The sequence below is a fragment of the Opisthorchis viverrini genome (assembly GCF_000715545.1).
Source record: "Opisthorchis viverrini unplaced genomic scaffold opera_v5_2, whole genome shotgun sequence".
Lineage (NCBI taxonomy): Eukaryota > Metazoa > Platyhelminthes > Trematoda > Opisthorchiida > Opisthorchiidae > Opisthorchis > Opisthorchis viverrini.
The window spans coordinates 45,502-70,937 of NW_008751658.1; the positions used below are offsets into that span (position 1 = coordinate 45,502).

At 43.2% G+C, this 25,436-nt stretch overlaps 1 protein-coding gene across 1 annotated transcript; it reads left to right on the top strand.

The window, feature by feature from the left end:
* Positions 1-242: 242 nt before the first annotated feature.
* T265_00173 (hypothetical protein) lies at positions 243-22,737 on the top strand (the record flags this gene model as incomplete). The annotated part of the gene is given in 16 exon segments (XM_009163881.1): positions 243-409; positions 1,190-1,373; positions 3,858-3,942; positions 5,928-6,030; positions 7,401-7,662; positions 8,142-8,258; positions 8,271-8,444; positions 8,529-8,644; positions 9,389-9,497; positions 10,205-10,410; positions 11,681-12,003; positions 12,632-12,827; positions 14,646-14,881; positions 17,220-17,492; positions 18,005-18,265; positions 22,604-22,737. 16 exon segments carry the CDS (start codon positions 243-245, stop codon positions 22,735-22,737), a joined length of 2,946 nt encoding a protein of 981 aa, XP_009162145.1.
* Positions 22,738-25,436: the final 2,699 nt, after the last annotated feature.

Here is a 25,436-nt window from a genome sequence, read left to right on the forward strand (position 1 = left end):
CAGCGTGGCACAGTAAATGGAGAGCTTGAAGTACCCGGTCCACCAATTTGTCTTTCAACCGCGGACGCACAACGAAGAGCAGACCATGTAGTCTACGGCACCTCAGACGGACAGTTGGGACTCATCAAACTAATGGGGTTCGTAACAAGCGTGTTTTGCTTTTTTACAGTGCGACTGAAAAACATTTGTCCCATTGGTTGTAAGAAGTTGACTCTGTCAGTTTGCTTTATCGGCAACGAAAGATGGACAGAAGAACCGCCACCCAACACGTTGAGTTTTTTTCGATGTCGTCCAGATGTGGACCGAGTGTTGTGGGGCGAAATCCCAGTTTATTGATATCTACTCACTTTGGATCTGATGTTTACTCCAGTTCAAATTCACTTTGGGCTCTTCTATGCCAGTCGCCCAGGTCTGTTCCAACTTGCTTTGGTATTCTCAGTGGATAGGTCTCCTGTTGTGGAGACTATTTTGATGTGTTACTTCCACATATAACTAGTACCTTGAACAATTCAGAGTGTGTCCGATATTCACCTGTAACAATAACCATTTCTGCCAATGATAAAAATATTCTGTTATTGGTTTTGCCGTCTCGAAAGGTAGGGTATTTATGTCGGTCATGATTGGAATGTGTTGTCTTCCGATTAGGGGGTCATATTGGCACCGATCGTTCCATAGAGTGCGCGATGCAGTAGAGACGTTAATCTTACCAGACCTTAACATTGACCACCTTGGTAGATTACGTGTCACTCTTCAGCAAAGCACCTGGCTATAGTAGTAAAACAGACGTCAGAACATTGTAATGCTTGTTCAAACAAGGCCAACGTTAGATGGGCTCACGGATAGCTTTATCCATTACCGTTTGGTCACAGGTTTAAGTGGAACTCTAAAGTGCAACGTAAAGAATACTACTCGTGTGGTTCTAATCAGATAATACAGAGTCTTGACTTTTCTTATTTCCATACGGCGTGTTTCTGACTGCAACAATTTTATAACAGTCCTTTAACTCTTTGACCAGATTACTGTTTACACAACTAAGCTTGTGTCGTGTTCCCTACTTTAACTGGTCGGTATTTTTTATCGTTAATTCAAGCTGATCAAGAACGAATTCAGGTTAATTTAACACTCACAATAACTTGTTTGCGACTCCTTGAACATTCACCCTTTGCGTTACTTCTTCCCTACGACAAAGTAGAGGTCAACCGGTGCATGAGTGGCAGCTGTGTTCCAGAAACACCCGTGGCCCAGTCCTGGGCATCGAACACTTTGATTTGTTTCAAACTGGGCAAGAACAACTGATAGCGTCATACGATGAGGGGGTGATTGAAGTCTATGAATATGACACCCATGGGCACCCCCATATGCTGTACGAATTGGTAAGTATGAATTAAATTTCTACGAAATATATCTTCTCAACCATTTACACTGATGGAAAGTCCTATCTCCTTGCCTTTTCGGATTGGATGCCTGCTGCGAAAACTGATAAGGCACGTAAAATCAGGGTGACTGAACCTGCTATCACACACCAATTTTTTATCACCGACAAACAAAGTTCAATCAAAGACTCGCAATAGTATCCTGATTTTCTGCGGGGGGCCATTTAACCAAATGTCCAAATGGCATCGACAAAAAAGGTGATGATTCGCAAAGGTCTGCCTTTAGGAACTAAAGTGAAAAAACTGAAGTATAATAATCGGTTTTTATTGGAATTGGCAGCGAACATGATTCGCGTTGGCAAGCGTTTGACCAGATCGATATGATAGCGTTCGCTACTTACAAAGGTCAAGTAGTTCAAGTTTAGTTTCTCAAATTTGGAATTGTGCGAGGGATGGTTTTAATGGTGAGGTAATTCTCGCAAAGGTTACGTTTTATCTTGCTCTGTTGTGGCCGATTACGCCTTGGGAGAATTAGAAAAGTGATGCACGCGTATGTAAAGATCAGTAGTACTTGTTAGCTCGTCGTCAATCCGTTTCTTATTGGTTTTGTTTAATAGAGGGTTCAGGTCAGTCTTCAATGTGTGTGATGCAGTTGGATGCTGTTCCTCGTATAAGGCAGTACCCGAATATCGAGCGCGCACGACATGTCCTTTGGTCCACGTTACAAACTTTTCCAAGCACTTGTGTTTTCGTGAATCGTGCGTCTTTCACGACCGCACACATCTTCGACGTTCGGTGCAATAATGCAAAATTATTAGTGATCAGTTAATAGCGGCTCCAAGGTCAACGGCCATCTGAATGTGTGGTCCGAATGTGGTGCCGTAATTTAGCTTTTATCGAAGGAAACATAGTTTATCCCCATGTGATAAATAAGCGTGTGTCCACCTATCATGATACAGCTGATCTAGATGTGCAGTCTGTCTACGGTGCCAGCGCCCCACCTCAGTTGATAGAAGATGCAATCATTGCTCAGCTTTTGTAAGGTGTTGGTGTTTGTTTAACCTCTGAAGTCTGGTGAGCCACTCATTTGCATAGAGAAATCAGGCTTCCGTTTGATTTCGACAGCTCGGCTCGAAAGCTGTCCGAGGTCCCTATACTCCAGACATGAAAGTGCATTTTTCTAGTGAGCAAAGCCATGAATGAGACAGGTGCCATCTGCTATGGTGGAACATATCCAAAATCCTACTTCCCGGGATGAACATGGTTTGAGGTTATTTAGTGGAAATTAATGACTATCTAGCATGCGCCACTGAAGGTAATATTGGTTTTGCATTGCATATTGAGCCGGCTGGTTAAGTTGCTAATTGTTCATCACCAGTAGCGGTGTGGCATGCCATTTACGTGCATTGAGCGGTTGATTTGGCCTCTTTTTTAAGGTTTCTAGTTGGGTGTGCCTCTGCCCCTGACTTTGGAGTAGTTGTTTACGTCTGCAATGTTATTGGATCGTTCGTCAGCTTGCATCCTGATTGGATGACGTTTATGTGACCTTTAATTCTGTCTTTTCGCCTCTTCTATTGGTCAGAACTCGGTTGAACTCTGATTTCTCCGTGTTCCGCTCCGCGTCCGTTGTCTTTGCGATTCTTAAAAACTTCAGGCTCCTGGTGCCTTGACAGAATAATCAGTCTCAGTTTATTATTCTGGCAGAACTGCCAGTCCTTTGCACAGTGTTGCCCACAGTGGGTCCAGTTTATGTCGTTAACTTGATCCGTCTCACAATGCGTCCACACTATTTCCCAGGATCCTTTTGTATTTCTACTTGCTGGGATTTTCACTTTTTCACTGGTTCAGCCCATCAGCAGAAAAACGTTTCGGAGGTAAAGCACGGGGACATAACGCAAATTTACCTTTAGCGTGTAATAACCCTTCAGAAAACAATGGATCAAAGGAAGCCGAATGACAGTAGGAGGGAACTGTTGTACTACGAAGACTTTCTGTCATAGGATTGGAAGGAATTTTCCACTGGCAAAATAAAATTATTAAAAGGGGCATAAAATCCAACCGTTATTCGCGATGAATTCTCTGAAACTTCATGCCAAGCAGTGTAGGCCAATGACCGGGAATCTGGTTCTTCCCCAAATAACGCGTAGCAATCTGTAATGTTATCTGTATAGTCTGCTTACATACAGTCTTTTCTTGAAGCAGAATAACTGCCAAAAATTGCATCAGTTTCATCTCCAACCAAAGTGTCCCACTTCCGACAATTTCAACGATGCACATTGACTGTGTTTTCGAGTATCCTGTTGGGAATGCAGTCACCTGAATGGGAAGGTTTCGACCAACTTCCCCAATTATGTCATCCTAAAGCACCATTCCCTGTGTGTTTTGCCTAAATTGCGTAATCACCATCGCACTAATTTGAAACGTTCTGCGCAGAGTGAGCTGGTGCCAGCCTTTAACCGGTTCTTTTCTGTTTTCCCGTTATAGAACCTTCTTCACAAATTAACCTCAGTTAAGGCAGGAACCTTTGCCAGTCCACACTATCCGGAGCTCGTTTGTGTTGCTTATACAGGTGAGCCCATGCAAATGAGTTGCATGCGAAGTGCAGTCTGTGAAAATAAACATTCGTTTGGAAGCATTCGTTTGCGCGGTATCAAAAAATCCATAAAGGGCGAAACTTTTCAAGAGTTTCCATCAACCTCATGAATAGCATGACGTACTTTTTGCATCAATAATAGTGTTTTGTTATCAATTTTACCACTGGTGTGAAGTTCGAAGTTCCTAGAGGCTGGAACTACACGATAGCATCAACGGAGACGCCTGCAGAAGACTTCCCCCCTGTGCCTATAAGACTCGTAACTAGGTCTTTTCAGCAAGAAATACCGCAGAAAATTGGTCGCATTTGCTGAATCAGGAGAGTTAATGTACAGTTAATGCACTTCGCGGCAAAATTTTAGAGCTGTCAGTGGCTTTCACCAAAACTCGACTGCTAATGTATAAAATGAGCCAAACTTCTGTCAGAATTAGAAACACGGCTTGGAATTTACGGGTGTGTACGGCACCTATAAAAAAACTGGTCAATAGGCAGGGTAAACATGGGACCAGTAGGTGATAATTTCAACGACAGATTCTATAATTCGCCCCACGTTCTCTTTGCGAGTTTTGGACGGTCGTATGCTCTCAGCCATGACTTCAGATTCATATCGCACCTAGAAGAATACTGGGCAATTTCAGCGAGACCATGTGTCTTCTTTGAACAGATCGGAAAGCACAAACTTACAGAAGTTCAGCAAGCACACAGGCCTTTGCCTCAGAACTGCATATCTAAAACCATCCATTTGGTTATTTGAAATGTGCAGCATAGCTCATTGTTTTTGGAGATAAAAGAAGGGACTATCTCGGCGTGTCAGATACACAGAAGGATAACTAGTATGACCCTCGTACAGAAGAAATATAGTTTCATCCAAAAATGTTCGTTCTGGATGCCTACTCTGGTCGCCCAATCAGGTAACTACGAATACTGAGCTGTATGCGGTTTTCTGAACTGCACAGTCGGACTCGCCCACTACCATTCAAATTTATCTACCGGAAGTTGAGTAACAATAGCCCTATAATTTTGTTGCTTCGTCTATTTGTGTGGATTGCATGGTGAACCGCTAGCGCTGCATGCAGGGGACTATTTTGAAAAAGGAAGCTACTCACAAGGTCGCTGAAAACTCTTCGACAGCCTACGACCGGTTTTTTCCTTCTGGGATCTTATCAGGTAGGTGCAGGACCCGAGTTTCGGTCAACCCTGTGTTCAGTTTGAGTAGTTTCCCTTGTGAAATATCGTACCAACTGAAACATGAGGTGACCTTTGTGTGGCACATTCAGTTGAAGAGCAGCCTAAACGTGAGATTCAGTAGAGTCTCCCCACAAAACCCAATTGATATACAAATGTGTGTATTTGTTGGAACCGTTATGTGTTGTCTCCAGGGAATTTTTGTCTGAGACGAACTACTAATCTGCGTATCATCCTTTCTAGTTGAAATTCCTTAATTTTTGTCTGAGACGAACTACTAATTTGCGTATCATCCTTTCTAGTTGAAATTCCTACAGTTATCAAATCCCGAATGACAGATCGAAATTGAGTAGCCAACGTAGTCTGGTCACCAACACACTGCCTACCGGGGTGTTGTGACAGACTGCAAAGTACCGATTTAACTATTTTAACCGTGCCATTGCCTTGCAGCTGTACACACTGGGGAAACCGCGTGATCTTCATTGCACCTGTTGGAGACATTGCAAGATATGACTGCCAACTGATTTTTCAGTAGCGTTCTTGTTGTCAGTTTCTCATGAGATTGCCTGAATGAGTGTCTGGATGTGTAGGCACCCCGTCCATCTTTGTTGTTTTCTTCACAACAAGGCTTTAAAATGAATCATGATTGTGCGGCAGTGAAGCATCAGTGTTGAGCACTGATATCATGCTGTTGTTTTTTTCTAGTCACCTTTGAATTCTTTTATGGTATATTATGCATACAAGTCACGTTTGCACACTTATCTCGTGCAATTTAGGCGCTGTCTTTGGCCTCACCACTGAACCCCTGAAGGAGGCAACCGAACAAGGACAAGAGGAGATAGGAAGGAGTGTGCTACAATCCAAAGTGGATAAATTGAGGTACTATTCACTTGGCTTCACATTTTTCTACCTTGGTACCTGGTTCTACACTTTCAGACGACAGCAGTGGATTGCACTTTATCAGATATCCTTATCTGTTTTGGTGTAAAATTAAGAAGGAATTGTATAATGAGTAAACACAGGTTGCTTAAAATTCAGACAACTCGGGGTTGGCAACTTACAGCTGTGTTAAAGCGCGAATCCCTCGTTTATGGGGTTATCTGAAATGAGATGTATAAGAACGGGCTCACGAATCATTTAGGTGTAGAGTTCAGGTTATTCCTGCACAGCGCGAAACCACTTGTAAGACAAAAATTTTCAGCTACTTAGGTAGCGTATTGTCCAAAAAAGGTCCACGCTATTTTGTAGCTCCCTTGGATTCGCTACCTCCCTAATGAACTTAGTGCTCCCAACGGTTAGCCCAGCTTCTGCCAAAAAAGCACGCACTTGGTGGCACTCGAGTCAACAATGGATGAATAGGTCGTGATGAATTGAGCTTCAAAACTTTCTAAGAATGTCTCAAATTCTCTAAATAGGTTGACAGAATCTGTCTAGATGACTTTAATCCGCGTGCGAGATATTGTGAAGCAGATTTACACATACATTAGCTACCCATGTAGAGGTGTATACTACTGATGTGGCATGCGAGTAGTCTGTGGCCGCGCCGAAGCCCCGCCTCATGCTGATCACAGAACTTGTGAATTGCTTTGCAGTATTCGTTTACAGCTGTGTAATGGTCAATGAACATTCATGAAATTGTAGAAAGATGGGTGAGAATGTTTGGTTATTGAAAATTATGTGCATATGAGACGCTTAATTCCCTGTCAATCAGGTTGTAACTTACCTAGATGAGGACTCCGGGATCCAGCTCATCAGTCATTATTGATAGTGGCAGATATGGATGAATGAGAAAGTCAGTTGCCCTCGTGCGAAATAGCTATCGCCTTCAATAAATAACTGCTTAGTTTCTTAAAATAACCGGTCATTTCATTACCTCGAATGTTTGGTTATCTCTTCCTTTTATCTAAACTGAAACTGTAGCAGCTGAAACCAACACACCCTTGGTATGTGGATTCTAACTGGTGGACTAAAATGAACTGATAAGACGTGTGGGATAGAGACACTAAAATTTTTTGGACTTAAAAGTGATTTGCCTCGTTGTAGAAGATATTAGCAAGTGAATAAGTGCAATCGACTATACGAAAAGAGCTTAGTAGCGGTGGCCACCTGTCTCTAATGGTTGCGCCGTGAGCGGGTAGAATCGCATGCTTTTGTCATTGTATCAGCCCACTGTACTTATACTCAAAAGCTGGAAAATCCAGTAAATAAATTCACATGTCTTATTGTCATTTCCTATCCATTTCATCCAGAGAGGAAGTCAGTGCCTTGGAAGAGCAGCTGTCACTGTTACGCTCGACACGAGAGAAACCAGCCGACCAGTCCCTGCTGTGTCTTACGACTGGAAGGATTGCACACAACTTTTCCCTCGATGCGCACCGTTCGCTGTTTTGTCTTCATTTAGAATGTGCCGTCGCGCTGGATCACGTGCTCATACAATGTGACTGTCCCGTGGAACTGGAAGATGGTGAACATGGGACAGCAATTCTCAGTTTGACTCCTTGCACTGTTGAGGTAAACGGATTGTGCATTTATGCTGCCCTTCCATAATTGACTAGAGATTCCCATTTACTCGTAGTAAATTTACGCATTGATGAGCGTGCGGTTTCGTTACTATCCATTCAGATTCAAGCATTCCATTATGGAATCAGGTTGGAAAAATGACTAACGAAAAACACCGTCATTGAAAAAAAAACAGTTGAGTATTTCGTTACTATCCATTCAGATTCAAGCATTCCATTATGGAATCAGGCTGTAAAAATGACTAACGAAAAACACCGTCATTGAAAAAAAAACAGTTTGAATAGTTGAAGACCGTTATCAGCAGATCCACCTTGGGTTGCGTTATGAAGGTTGTGGATCCTTATGGTTGTGACGATGTATTTATGCAACGTTTTTGGGTAGGTCCAACAAGGAGAGTGTAAGCGAGGAAAGTGCTATTTCATCCACAGGTAACGTTGGTGGCAGGTACTTAAATTCGAGAAAACATCCAGCATCATCGACTACGATGGCTCGGTCATGTGCTACACATGCCGAAACACCGTCTACCGACACGAGTGTCGTACTCCATGAGTGCTTCAGAATGGCGGAAACCACGAGGTGGACAACAAGTGACTTGACAGAAGGGTGTGAAAGAGGTTACAGAGAGCTTGTTGTTGATTTTGTACGCCTTCCAAGATAGGGTCTCCGTGAAACCTGCGCTTGGCTGGAGACATTGCAAAAAGTGGCGGCTGAACGACGTCAGTGGCCTTCTTCCTGTCAGTTTCTTTCCAGATTGTTTTATTGAGCGGTTGGAGGTGTAGGTATCTCAGAATGCTTGACATAGGTCAGCATTAGGTCCCCTCCCTCACCCAGTCTTTTTCTCTTCTTTTCACTCTAAGGCTTTAAATACAATTAGATGGACTTTTTGGTTGTACGGCAGTGAAGCATTAGTGTCAACACTGATGTTGCTGTCTCCGATGATGTTGATTGATTGTGTTCTCGCTGCGAAACGTTCGTGTCCGATACTCAGTTTTCTGCTTGTTAAAGCGTTGTTGGCATTTGATCACACATGTATGTATAAGTGAAATTGTGTACACCCTGTTTGTCAACTGTTGTTTCTCTGTCATTCTTATAGACCCTAATGCTAAAATCAGTACTGGAACTAAATTATCTAAACCGTAGGCTATCCAACTAGTGTATCTTCGCCGAAGTCCCTGAGTACCCGTTTAGTATGGTATGGTATGGTATGGTATGGCCAACTGGTTGACCGGCTGCATCTAGAGAACACGTGTCAATCAATCAATCAATCAATCAATCAATCAATCAATCAATCAATCAATCAATCAATCAATCAATCAATCAATCAATCAATCAATCAATCAATCAATCAATCAATCAATCAATCAATCAATCAATCAATCAATCAATCAATCAATCAATCAATCAATCAATCAATCAATCAATCAATCAATCAATCAATCAATCAATCAATCAATCAATCAATCAATCAATCAATCAATCAATCAATCAATCAATCAATCAATCAATCAATCAATCAATCAATCAATCAATCAATCAATCAATCAATCAATCAATCAATCAATCAATCAATCAATCAATCAATCAATCAATCAATCAATCAATCAATCAATCAATCAATCAATCAATCAATCAGTCAGTCAATCAATCAAACAATCAATCGATCAATTTATCAGCTGTAAACCGTGTGCCATAGGCACATTGGTTCCAGCTGCTACAGATTTGATCACCGGAAAACAGGAAAGTGGAACATACAACCAAACATTGGAGGCGAAGGCATGTTCAGTTTAGCGGAATACACTCATTTGCAAACAAATATGGTTTTGCGAGTGACTCGCCTAAAACCCAACTGAATCTCTCGTTTGTGATGTTTCCAGGCAACCGAATGTAGAGGTAGACGGGAACTCGGGGACTGCGGCTATCTGACGAGCCTCAACGAGGGCGAAACCGGTCGTGGACTGTCGACGAACTTTCAGCAACCTTATGAGTAGTGCATTACGAATATACATGTTCAGTTTATTCGGAAATCGAGCAGCTACGCCTTGAAGGCGATAGCTTTGATGCACGAGTACCCTGACTGCGCGATCGGACCATTTCCGCTATATTTCAGGACGTCACGTTGTGACGGGGCTTCAGGTGATCTGTTGCTGCCAACTCTATTTTCACTACCATTCTGCCATCTGGATAGACCCCAAACTAGTCCGGCTGTTGTAGGTGATTCTGGACACATTCAACAAAGCTAAAATTTTAGAAAGGGAGTGCATTCGAATGTTCCAATTAGAATTTTATCCTGAGAACGACACGTCTCTGTCTTAAACAGTTTAGAAAAGCTATGGAGTGGTTTTGTGCATCTTGAAAATAAATGGCATCGCACGAAGCTGCGAAGAAAATCGATCCCACTTTGTGATTAGTGTTCGAGTATGGCAGGCTGAGACAACGGCCTACAGCGTCTGTCATCATCAGCGGTTAATTTCAACCCTTCCAACATTAAACCAGTTGAATATAATCCCCTCACCCTTACCGACCTGCTTTTCAGAGTGGGAGTGCCCTATTAGCAACGCTCAGGTACCAAGCCAACGTGAACGTTACGAAAATCTACTTACGCACCATCGAAGGTCAGTATGGAACCCTGCGAGTTTACGTAACTCCAAGCAGCATTGCTCCCATCACGTGCCAGTGCCTGGAATTTCCCATTCGCCCATTATCATTGCATCAACGAATCCACTCCTTTGAAGACGGAAGGTAATTTTGTCAACTTTCAAGTGAAAAGGTGGTGCAATTTTTCAAGACTCCAGAGATGACAGAATTAATTTGAATCTGGCAACTCAGGCTGCTATACTGGTAAAAGCTCTTGATTTTTTCCGTATTTCACCATAAATTCTGAAATCGGTTCCTTATATAAGGCTCATAAACAAAGACCAATGACAAAGTACAAAAGGTACTGCATCAGGAGAGAAAACAAGTACAGATTAATTGTCAATCCATCTTGCAGTATCGCTTTTTAAAAGATTAGTTTCTTTTGAAACGGACAGACAATAAAGGATTTATTTGCGAGATTTTCACTAAAAACGACAGCACTAAAATGTTTCTCCAACTCTCCACGTTGTCCAGTTATTAGTTGCCCACTAAGGTGGAGAGAAAAAGGTTTGAATACCGTGGTTGCTTCAGTCTGCAGCAAATGTTTTTCGCGTTTACTAATCGGCGGAAAACAAAGGGGTACAACACAATGTATGCAGCGCAGACGAGACACACTCGGAGTAGATAGTGAATACATTTTCTTCCTACTTACAGAAACTGAGTAGGTAAATTTTGCCGAAAGTATGAGAGTGCAACCAGTAGCATCGAAAGGCTTTAGTGCATGTAAAGTTGGAATAAGTTGGTAACTATAACTGTGTACAGATTCCCGTTTGTTAATCTGCCACTATAGAATTCTCTACCGAACCTTTCGTTTTGTTTTTCCTGGTATTCAGTAGATTTTTAAAGTCTACATTTAATACTAGCTTTCTTGTCCATACTCTAATGGGGATGAGAGATAGAAATATTGCTTTTCCTCAGCGACAACAGCTATTAATAATTGTCGAATTGCGTGCAATTTGGATTCAATTGAAACGCGATTTTGATGGTAACTCGGGACCTGCGCCTCCCTGATGAGCCCTAAGAAGAGCGACACTGGTCATAGGGCGTCGAAGAATTTTCAGCGAACTTGTGATTCGTTTCCTAAGCATCATTGCTATTTACATAGTCATGTCTTTCTCTGGTTGAATATTCAAGTCAAAATACTCTTTATTGAGGTCAAACTGATAAGAGTCTCATCGATAGGTAGAACTATTTTTTATCGTCGGAACACAGCTGAAAAGTTCATGGGTTGCTTTCGGACCAAATAATCGAGTTAAACTCGTTTTCGACCTTAATAAAGTGAGCGTCAGCTGTTCACAGGTGCCGAAGAAGTTATTTCCAAATGTCTATTTCCTTGTGTCATCTTGCACACTTCTCTCTTTCTCATTTTTACAAGACCACTGAGCAGGCTGACATTGACTGGAAGATTTTCTCTAGCGACCATTCATCAGTGGGTACGATTGTGTGTACCGGAGACACCAGAGAAGCCGCCGTTCATCGAACCAACGCTGGAAGGATCTGTTCCTTTTGGATTCGACCCAAAAGAACAGTATGTTCGCCTGATTTACGGATCGACTTTTCTACCAACACAGCTGGAATGCTGCTACCAGAGGAACAAGGCCACCTTTCGCTCATGCAACATTTCTACCCTGGCTATTGTGAAGGATTTTTTGACAAGGGAAGCCACAATGAGTAAAGTCCCACTGTCCATTGATACAGGTGCGTACACGGATGTTTTTTGTCACACTTATCCAGAGCGAAACCACTATCAACACATTTGGTTTTCTGCTCCCCAAGTAGTAACACAGCCTCTTCCCTAGTAAACACAGAAACGGATTCCAAAATTCAACCGAATGTTTCTGGCATAACGGTCACTCTTTGGATCAGTTACGCCTGGTGTCTTGAGACTCACCCGTTACATTTTCATTGTCAGTGATGTTCACCCAAACAGTTTTCACCTGGTAACATTTTCTCTGCTTAGCCTCTCCCTTGCCTATCCACTTTTGACCACCCAAAAATTCAGTGACTCATGAGAGTGCTCATCATCATCAGAGATAAAACATCAGTGTTGACCTTCATCATCATAATTATCATTATCATCATCATCGTAGTCAGCTGTAATAACCACGTACTCCTCGTACAGCGGTCGTAGCTGCCGCAGTATGGTTCACAGATGATTGGGTGGGGGCATGTAGCTGCGCATTGCAGGCAGGAGCTGATAAATTGGTGCATAAATCCAGCAATGTCAGTGGGCTGTCAAGTGGGAGTTGGAAAAGGAGCTATGCATTGTAGGCAATAGCTTGGATGCACGAGGGCCATTGGGGGCGCGCATCCAGGAAGACGGCAGTGACCAGCGCAGCTGAGTTTGCTGGTAATAGCGTTCATATTTCGCTGCCAAGTCATTGTTTGACCGCCTCTGGCACTCTTCCACCCTTCACGTGGTTGTGTGGAAAGAGCCCTTCGAGGAAGTCGGTCGACTGGCATATGCAGCACGTGGCTAAGCCAGCGCAACCTATGCAGTGTGATCAGTTCATCTATCGAGGGTGAGTTATTTCTGCCGAATACCATTCGACGAACTTGAGAATTGCTGATCCGATGTTCCCACCAGACTCGGTCAATGCTCGGGAGACATCAATGGTCAAATACTGAAAGACTTTTGACGTCCTCAGCACGCAGCGGCCAGGTTTCCGATCCATATGGTAATACGGAGAGTACCGAAACATTCTAAACTCGACCCTTGACAGAAAAGCTGATGTCACGCCTACGCCACAGTTGACTTTCATGCCTAAATGCCGTACAAACCAGCAGTTCATCTAATTAAGTTGAAAGCCCTAAAGTGAAAAAAAAACAGTGGCTGGGTGAAAAGACCCGGTGCCGGCCTACCACAAGCATTCCGAGGTGGTTGCATCTTCAAGCGCACGATTTTCACTGACATCCATTAGTCACCATTTCTTACAGTGTCCCCAGCCAAGCGCGGAAAGTGTCACGGGGGTTCCATCCTGCAAAGCGCACAGCACCAACAACACCCAAGCTTCTCGTAATCTCTTTCACATCCTTATCCCAAAACAAACGCTGTCCACTTTGCAGATGGTACCATTCCGAGGGATGCACGGAGAAAAACAGTCTTTTCGGTAGACGATGTTTCAGCAGTTCACAGTGTTGGATGTCTCTCGCGAAGGAAGTACCATGTCACGATCACGTGCCATTTCTAGGATCACCCCGTTAAAAATTCGTTGGCGTCATCCGACGCTGCAACCACTCCGCAGACATCGGTAGTGAAAAACCTTAGGGGGCCTCTTATCAGCTGTCTATATAGGCCATAACCATACAACAATACAGCTTCAACCACAGACTGGTACACGCGACCCTGGGGACCTAATGATATGTTTTTACACCAAAGTAACGCAAGTTAGCAAACGTCATTTGGACTTTTGAGACTAGTGCACCGACTCCAACAAACACACCTCCATCAACGCGTGTAAACTTATTCACAACCTCCAGTGCTTCTTGAACTATATGGGATTTGTTGAGAGATTGCCCATTATGAAACACGACCTTGCGCTGTGAAGTTGCAAGGCAGGTGCAGAAAATAGTATGATTGTGACCAGTTTATTCAGCAGCGTTTACCTTATTATTTCATCGACGAGGAACGTGAACCAGAACGGATAGAGTAGATATCCTTGTCGGATATCACTTTTTGCGAAAGGCTGTTAGAGAGAGTTCACCATACACTCCTACGGAGACACGTGGATATAGGGACCGGATTAAGTTCACAAATTTCTGGGGCATCCCCCGTTGAACCAATGCAGTAAACAACATTGACAGCACAGCCTTCTATAGATCCTAATAGTTTTGCTGTCAAGAGACAGCTGTCAAGGATCAACCGAACAAATCAAGTGGAATAGTATGTGGACGCTTCCAGCATCTTCCCTATCTTTTATTTTTTCTCCCCTTTGGGTCCACCTTGTTTCCGGGCCTTCACGGACAAAATCTTAGCTGGTATTGGATGATGCTTCAAGTTGAGTTGCGGTTGTGGCCTGGAAGAATCCGTCCAGCAAAGCCATGGTCCTGTTAGAGATACAGTGTTTGGGTGAAGGTGACTCAGTTGTTTCCCAGGCATTAAGTCCGGCTTTGATACCTGTGACCATTGAAATCTGACATCATATCATCCGGCAGGCTTTGAAGGATCCACGAATTTCTCATTGGCTAGAAGAGATATCCGCGTTTTTTGTAGAGCTTAAAGGAGCTAGTGAAAGCAGCAGCACCAGAGAAGTGCATGGCCCGAATTCACGTAGGTGGTCTAGAATGAACTGCTAGGAACGATCGACCGTCGCCATGGATAACTGATGGTGATGTGGCAGATTTGGATTCCAGACTGGTTCGCTGGTGCGCACCACGCTGTCAATCGATTTCCGCTGTTCCGGAAATTGCTACTGCAAACAAACAGTTTGTGCTCGGCACACATCTGAAGCAGGCGATCTCCGTCGTCCGCTTGTCTCGTGTCCATTCCAAGACGACCACCCAACTGGGTCTCAGCAGATTTTAGTTTACTTCCCTAAGCGTTCATGTCACCAGCAACCCCAAAAACTGTCTGAGCGTTTAGCCCATTGTTACGGAGCACCGGGATCGTCACAGAAACTATCCTTGACAGGTTCAGAGCTATAGACCATCTGAGCGTACTAAGACAATCAACAATGAGCAACGGACTCCACTTTATCGAGATTACTTCATACATGTCGCCAAAAGAACCGCACAGAGGCGACTATCAACACCATCTGAGCGTACTAAGACAATCAACAATGAGCAACGGACTCCACTTTATCGAGATTACTTCATACATGTCGCCAAAAGAACCGCACAGAGGCAACTATCAACAGGTATTCAATCAAGTGGAGACGCTTCAGCTGGGTCGCTCAATATGATACCTACCCAGGCATATCCAGCTGCAGCGGTATCTGAACCACTAAATGTGCACAGCCAGGACCAAACTCTTTGAACCACAATCCTGACTGCAAGGAAACGATGCTTGGAGGAAAATGCAATTGCACTGCCATCTGTAAAGAACAAGTCACAACGAATGTTTCAATCTGGAGGCTATGAGAGATTTTGCGAATATTGTACCAACATTTCCCCAATATAGCTCAATATGTCTCAAAAGCACACAGAATGTCACGCTGTGGTAGGTTTCAGTAAGTTTCGTTAGAGAACTCGCCATTAGATGGAGACTCTCCCTCACCTTCCCCCTCGACTGATGCACCCGAAACAAAGTTTATCCCCTCCTTTCAACCAGTTAGTTCGTCCCATCGATCTCCTCATTATAAGGGTGTGAATATTTTCGCTACCATCTAAGCGTACTCCATCCTGGAGTACATTTATTCGACTTTTTCTTTAGATTGTTTTCGCTCGATAAATGCCAGCTGATTAATATTGAGCAGTATGGCCCGAGAAATTAGTCAACATGTATAAAAGGGGTGGCGTCCGCCACAACGAAACCACTTGTCAAAGTTGTGGCTCTAACCAACCCAGATAGTCTACTACACAAAAAGTACCTCTGCGGAGTCAACGAAAGTGACTTTATGGCCAGTCTGCCCAGTGGTCCTCAAGTTTACACTATCCCCCCTGTTTGTCATAGCATACGCATTAAATGCGTTATAAAGTCGGAAAACTAGGGCGCGATGGGGCTTTCTGGCAAAGTATTTCTCCAAAATAATTTCAAATTGTAGTACTGAATGGACTCAGGTATGTTATATGTAAGCAAAATATCCACGTTGTTCTATACGTGGGACCATTAGCGCCACTCATTCCATTTAACACGTGTTCTTGAATGCATGCTTTTGGTTAGCTAGTGACACAACTCCCCGCAACCTGCCATAAATCACGCCCGGTTTCTAATCCTACGGTTGCTGGATTAGTGACAGAATGTGACTAGCTAAGTTACTACTGACAGTTGGCCGTGAGAGAGATTGAACACAAATCAACTCAACCACCCGATAATTAACCAAGTATTTTCCGTTCCAACAATTTGCACGCATTCTGTTTTCATGAGACCCTGGTGGCGGTGTGCGAGAGATTGACTGATCGACTTTTCATTCGTGTTAAATGGATCGTTGAATTAGACTTACAGCTGAATTTAGGGCAAATATCAGTACCTAAAATTTGAATGTTTCGAAGCGATTCTTCTGTGAGCTTTTGTCCCCTGCAAAGCAGTTGGAGATTCTCCGAGGAAATGTTTCAGGATTGTCTAGTATGCGCTGTTCAAGGGCATTGTTGTCTACAAGTTTTCAAATTCTCTCTCCCTAGTACTCACTATTTGGTCCTGATCAGAGTCACTTCACTCCGTCCTAACTGTTGCTGAATTCCAACGCGTTTATGTCAAAAAAATCCCCAAAACTGACGATTGAGTATTCATCCGCTTCTCCTTCTCACACACAACCGATTACAGTATTGAGCATGCCGTCACTTTTTAGGTGGGCTATCTAGGTAGAGCGTTGTTGTTGTTGTGTGGTTGGCTCGTGTTCGATGAGTTTTGTGATTGATGCTTAGCCAAGCCCGCTAATAGCGTCTTCACTGTACTCACTGTCAAACAGTGTTTACTTCAACTTTCTTGTATCGTGTGTGCGGCCCGTGCACTTGACTCCTTTCATCCAGCTACATGGGGTCTTTATCAACTCCTCCCATCTTTCACTTCCTGCTGGGGCCATTTTTGACAAATGGCTGTGGTAGTCGAGCTTGTCGAAATGTTACTGATAATGATCAGAAGGATGAGGATAGCAATGAGGGCACCGGGCATCCTAGGCCATACATGTCTTGTATTCTTTAGCAGTTAGGCTAACTGCCCATTCTTCGTGATACGGCACTACCTCTTTGTAGCCGGTTTTTACGATCACCCGATGTACTGCGATATAGTGACCACTCGCATGCCTTCTATCTTTCAGATATCCATCCCGATAGTGTGGAGCACACGCTGCGACTCATCCAACCCGAACTTGAAGCCCATATTATGCTGAAACGCCAGGTGAGCCTTATCGATCCCATCCAAGAACTGGTAGCTGGTCAGGCACAGTCATTTCCTCAGCCGTTCTGCGCGGACAACGCTGACAATCCTTTACCTGGGAGTTTGCCCGAGGAATATGCTGCCATATGGCGTGATTCTGCGAGACTGCGAAAACTGTGTAAGCAACAACCTATTCAACTGGAAAGGCTATCAGGTAAGCTCAACAGTAAGATATGTTGTCCTATTTGGTTAGGCTTTTCACCATACATCGTGCTTCGGAAGCCAGGAAGCTAAGCGTAACCTCTTCCTCAGTGTTGAGGGTCATTAGCAAACCACTCCTCAAAAGCGCAAATTAAAGTTCAAATAAACGAACTTCTGGTGGTTGGCTCAACGCCATGACGAACGGTTACGGGCATCTGATCACTAGACCTACAAAAACATCTTTAAGAGTTCATAGTTTGAGCAGTGTTTTATATCAAGATTTCAACATGATGATTTTAACCGTGATTCCATTCATTTATTGCTGGTCCAAAAATTTGGCAAAAATCAAATTCCGCTCACAGGAATTATCTATTAGGCGCACGACTAGAAGAACTTTCTTCGTTAAGTTTGCGCCCGGCGGCCGTCGAGATCGATAAAACGCTAATATCTCTCCGTAAAAACCACGCAGGGTGAGTCATTCCCCAACAGTGGATTTTCGTAGGGATCCGCCGGGAAACTAAATAGGTGTTCATTTATGCAGTGCCAGATCGAATTGCGGCCACTTTGATGGACACAATCCAGGCCTGTATCNATGGACATCATACCAAGGAATTGAAACGATGATTGACATGAATTATAGTCATGAAACGGTTAATCATACCGGCAACTTTGTGGATCCAAAGACTGAAGCCCACACACAGATCATCGAATCTCTTTGGCACGTCTACAAGATGCAGAATAAACGCCAATGCGGCACACACCTATCTTTAGTGGACAGCTACTTGTGTGAGTTCGTTTGGAGGCGAAGGTACCGAAAAACGGACCTTTTCATGCAAATTAATAATGACATGTCTCAATTTCACTCCCTTCAATGAAAACTTAAAGTACAAATTTCATATCCTCATTTGTAAAATCTTTTTTGGGTTGCGGGGGTTAAATTTTGGCGGGACTTATCTGGAAATGATCCGACCCCTTTGAAAGTTGGATTCAGCACTTTATCTTCGTCTGACAAAGACGGAAGCCGCCACTCAGAAGAAACACTGTTGGATTCATATTCATAGGTATGATACGCACATATCAGTTATAGATGCCCACCACTTTTGGACAGATTCATGGGCTTTTACTTTCGAAACGTGATTTGAGTCAATCTAACCCCATAATTTTGCTGAATTCCCGGCAACTTTTGATATTATGTGCACATGACTATGCATATGAGTATGCAAAGCAGTATTATTAAAACAAGCCACCGTCTTACTTCGGAGTGGTGGGTGGGGATCGACTTGTTCTGAATAGTAGGTTCAGAAATTCGAATTCGTGTCTGTTGCTTTATCTATATTGAATTATGTTTATAAGCGATATACGCTCTTGATGTGAAACAATCTATAGTCCCCTTGAATCAACCATTTGCCTGAGGTTCTACCACCGGAGCCTAAACGACTGTCGCTAATAAACTGGTCGCCTAAAAAAGGGTTAATAATTATGCTTTCATACATTCCCAAGTATTGCTTAGGATGATTACAAGTAAACAGAAGGTCATTGTTTTCAAAAGCGAAGATAATTATGATAAGGGCTAAAGCTAATCCGGTTATAAATGGAGCCAAAGTTAAAGGTCTCCCATCATTCTGGTTCTGATGGGTTGGTATTCGAAACGCATGCGCAATAGTCCACAGGAGGTTGTGCGAAGCCCTATGTGGTCTTTGACAAAAGCTAGCTATACCGAGCTAAATCAGATGAAATTAAACATGCAAATGAATGTGTAAACACCACTTGAGAGCCGCTAGCAGGTTTATCCATGCTGGCGTGAAAAGGAGCACCGGAACTAGCAATTTGACATTAAGACAGTGGCATCCCACGTCAATCTCTCCGAATTTCAATGGAGTACCTCACTCTCCTCAGTTAAATTACCTGATAAGTGCTTTCTTTGGGGTACACTTTGTCGCACTGGTTAGGTTGGAAGGGGTAGACAGACAAACCATTAGTCGTGCTCTTATCTCATAACAAAACACTAGGGTCGAACAGAAGTTGGTTAAAAATATGACTACACTTACTTCCACTAACTCAGTGGTACTTCTGTAATGGTACGGGCTGAGTACCCTTGAGAGTTAGATTCTATGTGGCAATACAGGTCCGTATAGCTACGTGTACGATTGACAAATTATGGTCATTTCGAACTAGGTGCTTACATTCTAGCAGTTGGATATACCGTAACTCAAAAGTGTTCAGGTAACATTTCTCGCGACCGCTTTGTTAAATTTCCAATTTTTCAAAACTACTTTTTCAAACTAGCCTGAAAGCTATCACACTAGTGAAATTTCGACCCCTTCGAGTTCTGGCTCCACTCTTCTACTAACCTGGCTTTTTTCAGAACATTGATGTTCGGGTTTCAATGTGGTCAGTCAGATTTAATCAAAATTATCCTACGATGATACGCAGAAAGAAACCTGTCAAGAACCCCAGAGTTCCGTCGATTGAGTGTTCGGTTTTTTCTGTCATACTGTGATTAGGACAGTACAACAGCTCGGTTCTCTGCAAACTTCATCTTTACGCACAGGTTATTTGCTTCAGACGCATTCATTATAACGATCATGCAGTACTTACATTGGTTATTCGACCATCTAGTTCAGGGTCGATTGCTTTCTTCGCAGACAGGTAGCAGATATCTGCACAGCGTGCCGCAACACCAAGCATAAATTGAATGTAAGGTGTCTGCTCTTGTGAGTCCAAAAGAGTGGCCTATTTATAACCAACCGAAGGGAGATACCACCAAGATAAATGCTGTAATCATTTGTTAAGATTCCTCATCGAAGCCTGCCAATGCGGATTTTTGCCAGGGACTGTTTCAAGTATGAGAGACAACCATGCGGATTCTACCGGGTAGGTATGCTATCTTTGGAATAATAAAACTCTTCCACGCAAATCGAGATTGATTAGAGTGAGAATCAGGATTTAAGCTTGCTTTATCCTACGGCAGAGGTGGTTATAAAGGCACGCAGTCGACGCTTTTTATGACTTTGAAGAGTTTTAAAAATTGACGGCCAAGCCTTTGCAGAACGACCCACGATGGCTTTCTGATTACAGGAAATCTACTGGCACGGCACCTAAGCGTTGGTTCTCTTTTCTCGAAAGAATCTACTCACAAGGTTGCTGAAAACTCTTCAACAGCTCGCGAATCGTTTGACCCTTCTGGGCTATATTTTATCTTTGCGCCGTATTTGGCAGTGATATGGTAAATGCAGCCCAGTGACCTGACAAAATAGTATACCATAGTCCGGAACGAAGTGACCAATCGTGCTGGCAGTCTTTCGTGAAATAGTCAACCAAGAATAACCACCAGATGCGTGTCTAAATCCTCGTATGAACCTGCAACCTGCTTTCATTGATGTCGAGCGACCGACTTGTATCCTAACCGCATCCTAACGACATTTAAGAACAATGAAGGCATTGAAAGTGGAAAGCGCGGGGTAACAAAGAATGATGGACGGATAATTTCGGTTAAACTTACCAAAATGTGTACCCACAAGGTTACCATCAATATCTGCAAATGAGCGCATTTCACCAGTTGCGTACATTTTGCTGTTGAATGACAGCGTAAGAATACTGGAAGCTAGCGGACTGTGTCTACCTGATGAGAGTCAAGAAGAACGCAACGCGTAATGGGCTGTCAGGGGGCCTTTGAACAACTCTACCTTCGATGTATACCATCAGCATGCTAAGCAAACTTTTATTTTTTGTTGAAATTGTCCGTTCTGCATCGAACCTGTTTTGGCCTTAATAGGATTCCACGTCCACAAATCATGCAACATGATATAACCGTAAGTTTGCGCATTTGGAGAATGTCTGCGTATGGATAGGTTCGGTTCATTTTCGAAAATCTTAGGTTCAGACTGGACGGAGAAATGTGGGAATGATCCACAAGTTCTATGACTGTACATGCGGTCCGTCGAGAGCCGGCCATCGTTCGGTAGGCAAACTTGGATTGGTTTCGTTACTTTTGCCCCTTCGTGCGCAATCATCACTACCTGAGCATTCGGCTTGTTCCACCTCGGGCGGTTGACTGTGCAACATCCCAAAGATGATGAGGCGCACATTTTAGCAAAATACACTCAGTTACAAAGAAATCTGGTTCTTTGAGAGGCTCACCTGGAAACCAGTTGAAGAATTTTCAACAAACTTATGAGTAGTGCATTAGGAATATGCATGTATGGCGACATCTTGAATATCGTAGCGACTGAAACATGAGGCGTCCTGGTGCAGCACGTTCAGTTGCCTGGGAACATCATAGACGAGAGGTTCAACTGGGTTCCAGGGGAGTCGCTCGAAAAACCAAATTTGTTTTCAAATGAGTGTACTTCGCTAATTTCTTGAAACTTTTTTCAAGCGAAACATAAGGTTGACGGAAACTCGGGGACTGCGCCTACCTAAAGAGCCCCAAGAAGGGCGAAACAGGTCGTTGGCTGTTGAGGAGCTATCAGCAACCTTATGAGTAGTGCATTACAAAAATAAAGGCGTACATTTCCTTCATGATTGCTTGACCCATCTGAACTGGTGTTTTGCCCTACCCGAGTAACAGGAGCATTAAGCTCCTAGTTGGCACATATCTGTCACACCCACAAACCCGAAAATAGAGAGAGGGAAAGCGCGCGACGCCGATGGTGCCCGCTCCAAACGCAGATGCATACATGAGCACATTCGTGCGGATTAAGTGATCAGAAAACTAAGAGGGTGGTGGGAATTCAAGGACACATCGGAGTCAAAGCGAGTTAAACCATGAATAATTTACCCGACGGCAGTTCCAGGACGAACTATTCCCTCTGATTTCAACAGACATTTTATGCTGTTCTTGGATATCAATGTTTTGAGTCACGCACTATAGCCGTAATTGGATCACAACGTATGTATCCATCCCGTTTCAGTTGATCTGTCCTGTGTAGCTAAGGTGTGTATTTTGATCTTTCCCGCGGAAAACAAACGGTTTCATGAGGAAGCCATTAGGGAAATGATAAACTGAAGGAACGACGGCGTACCACAAGCCCTCAATTGTCACATCTTGGCGTGTTTAGCCCTGAGGTTCTCACCATAATTAAAGACTGAAACTAATCTGATGTGTCTCATTTATCATCTCAGGTTGTGTGGTGGATCAATATATCGACAAATTTCGTTTCCAAGGCATCGATGTAAAATCGCGTATTCCAGAACTAATGAAACTCCTCAACCAATATGATTTCTATCAAATTCTCCAATTTTTCAATGAGTCCTGACCAGTCACAGCACAATATTGGAAATTGTGCTCAGTGATTTTTGTTCCATTCCCCCCAATCATTTTGTACTGACCTATCATCGGGAAAATCCCACCTGATCTCGTTTCGAACTTCCCAAGTGTTTGCCAGACTTGCTTCATTATACCTACTCAGTCATTGTACGCACTGTTTGTTTTATGCAATATATTGCTCATCGTTTGCGGCACCATCATTTTACCATACAGCCATGATCCTTAATGGGTTAGAGAAAATCATTCCAACCTCTTTTACTGAGCACTCCTCTTGTCTACAGAGGAAATGATCATAGTCAATCTAAAATGGCCTACTGTAGGGATGGCTCTGCAAATAAAAACTTCCTTGAATACCACTAGAATTGCGATGCCTGGAAGAGGAAATACTCGGATTATCATCATGCACTTTGGTCGCAATTTAACTGGAGGTTACTGCGCCGCATCTGAGACATTGTAAACCAAGCTGCGGCACACCAGAGGATCAAAGCGAGAAGATCCTACTGCTTTAGTGATATGAAGCTTATTTTATGAACAAAAGTAACAAAGCAAATTCACTACGGCTACAATTCTTTCGGTCATCAGTTCAGTAGTGCTTCAATAACTGATGTCTGCCCTGAGTGACAGGTGGAACGGCAAACGTGGCTCGTTTAAATTGTGGTTCAGTGACTGATTGGGCGCGTGTTGTTACGGCATTGTGCGCCCATCCGCCAGATTGAGGATAATGTCGTATTTGGCTTACAGACGCCTTCTGGTGTGAGCAGTACTCAGATTTCGCTTGATTTGACGGAAAATGTATTCTTCACCAGCCTTTGGATAAGTGATCAGCCAGAGTTTTGTAATCTGGCGACTATATGTCGTCCGAATTAAGGCATATTCCTAAACCGGCGCGCATGGTGTGTGCATTTAGGGGAATGGCCAGTTACAGGCTTCTCAACCAGCTTCAGTTAGTGGAAAGCGCATTCCCTGTTTGACCCATGTAGTGCGTTTCCAAGCCATGCAAGCAGTGTCGTTGATGTCGGCGTAGATTGGTAGATAATTTTTATCCCTATGACTGGATAATGGTGTTGAAAGTGGGTTAATTGGCAAGACATGAATAACCTTCGTGGATGGTCAGCGATACAACTTAATGCGTTGTTCGTATAAAGTAAAATCATTACAGAAAACTACTTCACTCTGACTGATTGGGATTCTGTCAACAAAGAATACTGCTCAATGTTAGTTAAGCAATCGTCACTATAGGCATTGCTTGTCCGGGGTTCGAATTTTGTGGGATGTTAACTCCTTTAAAGGTCTGCTGGTACGTTGTCTGGATTCACTTTTGATCTGGCTACTAACACCGCCGCTATATTGTGTTCATTCTTGACAATATTAGGATATTATCGAAGACATATAACCCTTGAGACCGGCCGAAATTGCTGTCTCCCAGGAAGCCAAGCCGTTCGCAATGAAAGTTAAGTTTAACTGCAAGTGAGCATGGTAGTGCTCGCAAAATCCACACAACAAGCTTTGAAAATATGTTACCTCGGATAGGATGCATAGATGACCAACTTAAAAACCTCATCAAGGCTTACGTCGTAGACTGTCATCTGGCCAAATGTGATTTCTGGCGTACATACTCTACTGCTTCCCCCTGGCGTTCTCGCTGCACTCGACAGAGTGCCATAATCAGCCATTTTCGCGTTGTTGCGTTGAAATAAAATGAATTTTTAGACGAGCAAACCTCATTTCTGCGAATATGATGGAGTGTACTCCATAATTTTTGTTCTACTGGACACATGGATGCCTCCCTAGCCAGCCCCAAGTCACCTGTTTTTATTTTTCACTTTCGTTTACAGTACTTATATAATTATTTTGACTGACCTTGGAAAACAGTCATTTAAAACGGAAATGCTCCTTGTAAATACATTTCATCATATTGCCAGAGGAATTAAGAGCTGGTGAATAAATCGCCATGACCCCACGCCTGCGAGCGGAACGAAGGTTTCTTTAGTTCTAGTTCCGAAATCCTTGTTCAATAGTACTACTTGTGTGATGGTGATACTACTGATGGGGAGGCATGCGAGTAGTGTGTTTTCCTCTCATAAATTCGCTTTGCGTCTCTTGAAAAGGGAGATGTACTGCGGAATTTGTGGAGTTACTCTGTAGCATTTGCTTGGATTTGACCAACAGTCAGTAAATATCCAGGAAAGTTCAGGAAGACGCGTTCAAGAGAAGATGGATGTTCGGTTTTTGTAAACAAGATGCATATGAGAGTTCTGCTTCTCTGTCCAATGGTCTGTACCTGGTCACTCGGCATTTTCTAATAAATAACTCCGCAGCAAAGGCTTTCTTTCTTTCATTTGTCGTGATTTGGACATTTTGGGCAGGCATGTACGTTTGGGTGAGTAACTACTCTAGGTATCGGGCTACCCAGCGTTCAGTTTTATTGGCTAAATATGTCTGGCATATTGAACTAAGCAAACTACGTATCTCAGCGATGTTTTTTTAGTGAGCGCTTAAATTCCCATGTTACCGAAAAGATACTTTCAACTTAGACGAGGAGTGTTTTCTCCTAAGGATCACACCCTCAGTTTGTAGTTTTTCACCTATGCCATCGCCTCTACAAAATATTTTATCCCTCGATTGAAAACCTTTGGGAAGTTGTCATGGCGATATGCAATCCGGTGGAACATTATACTACTTCCGATT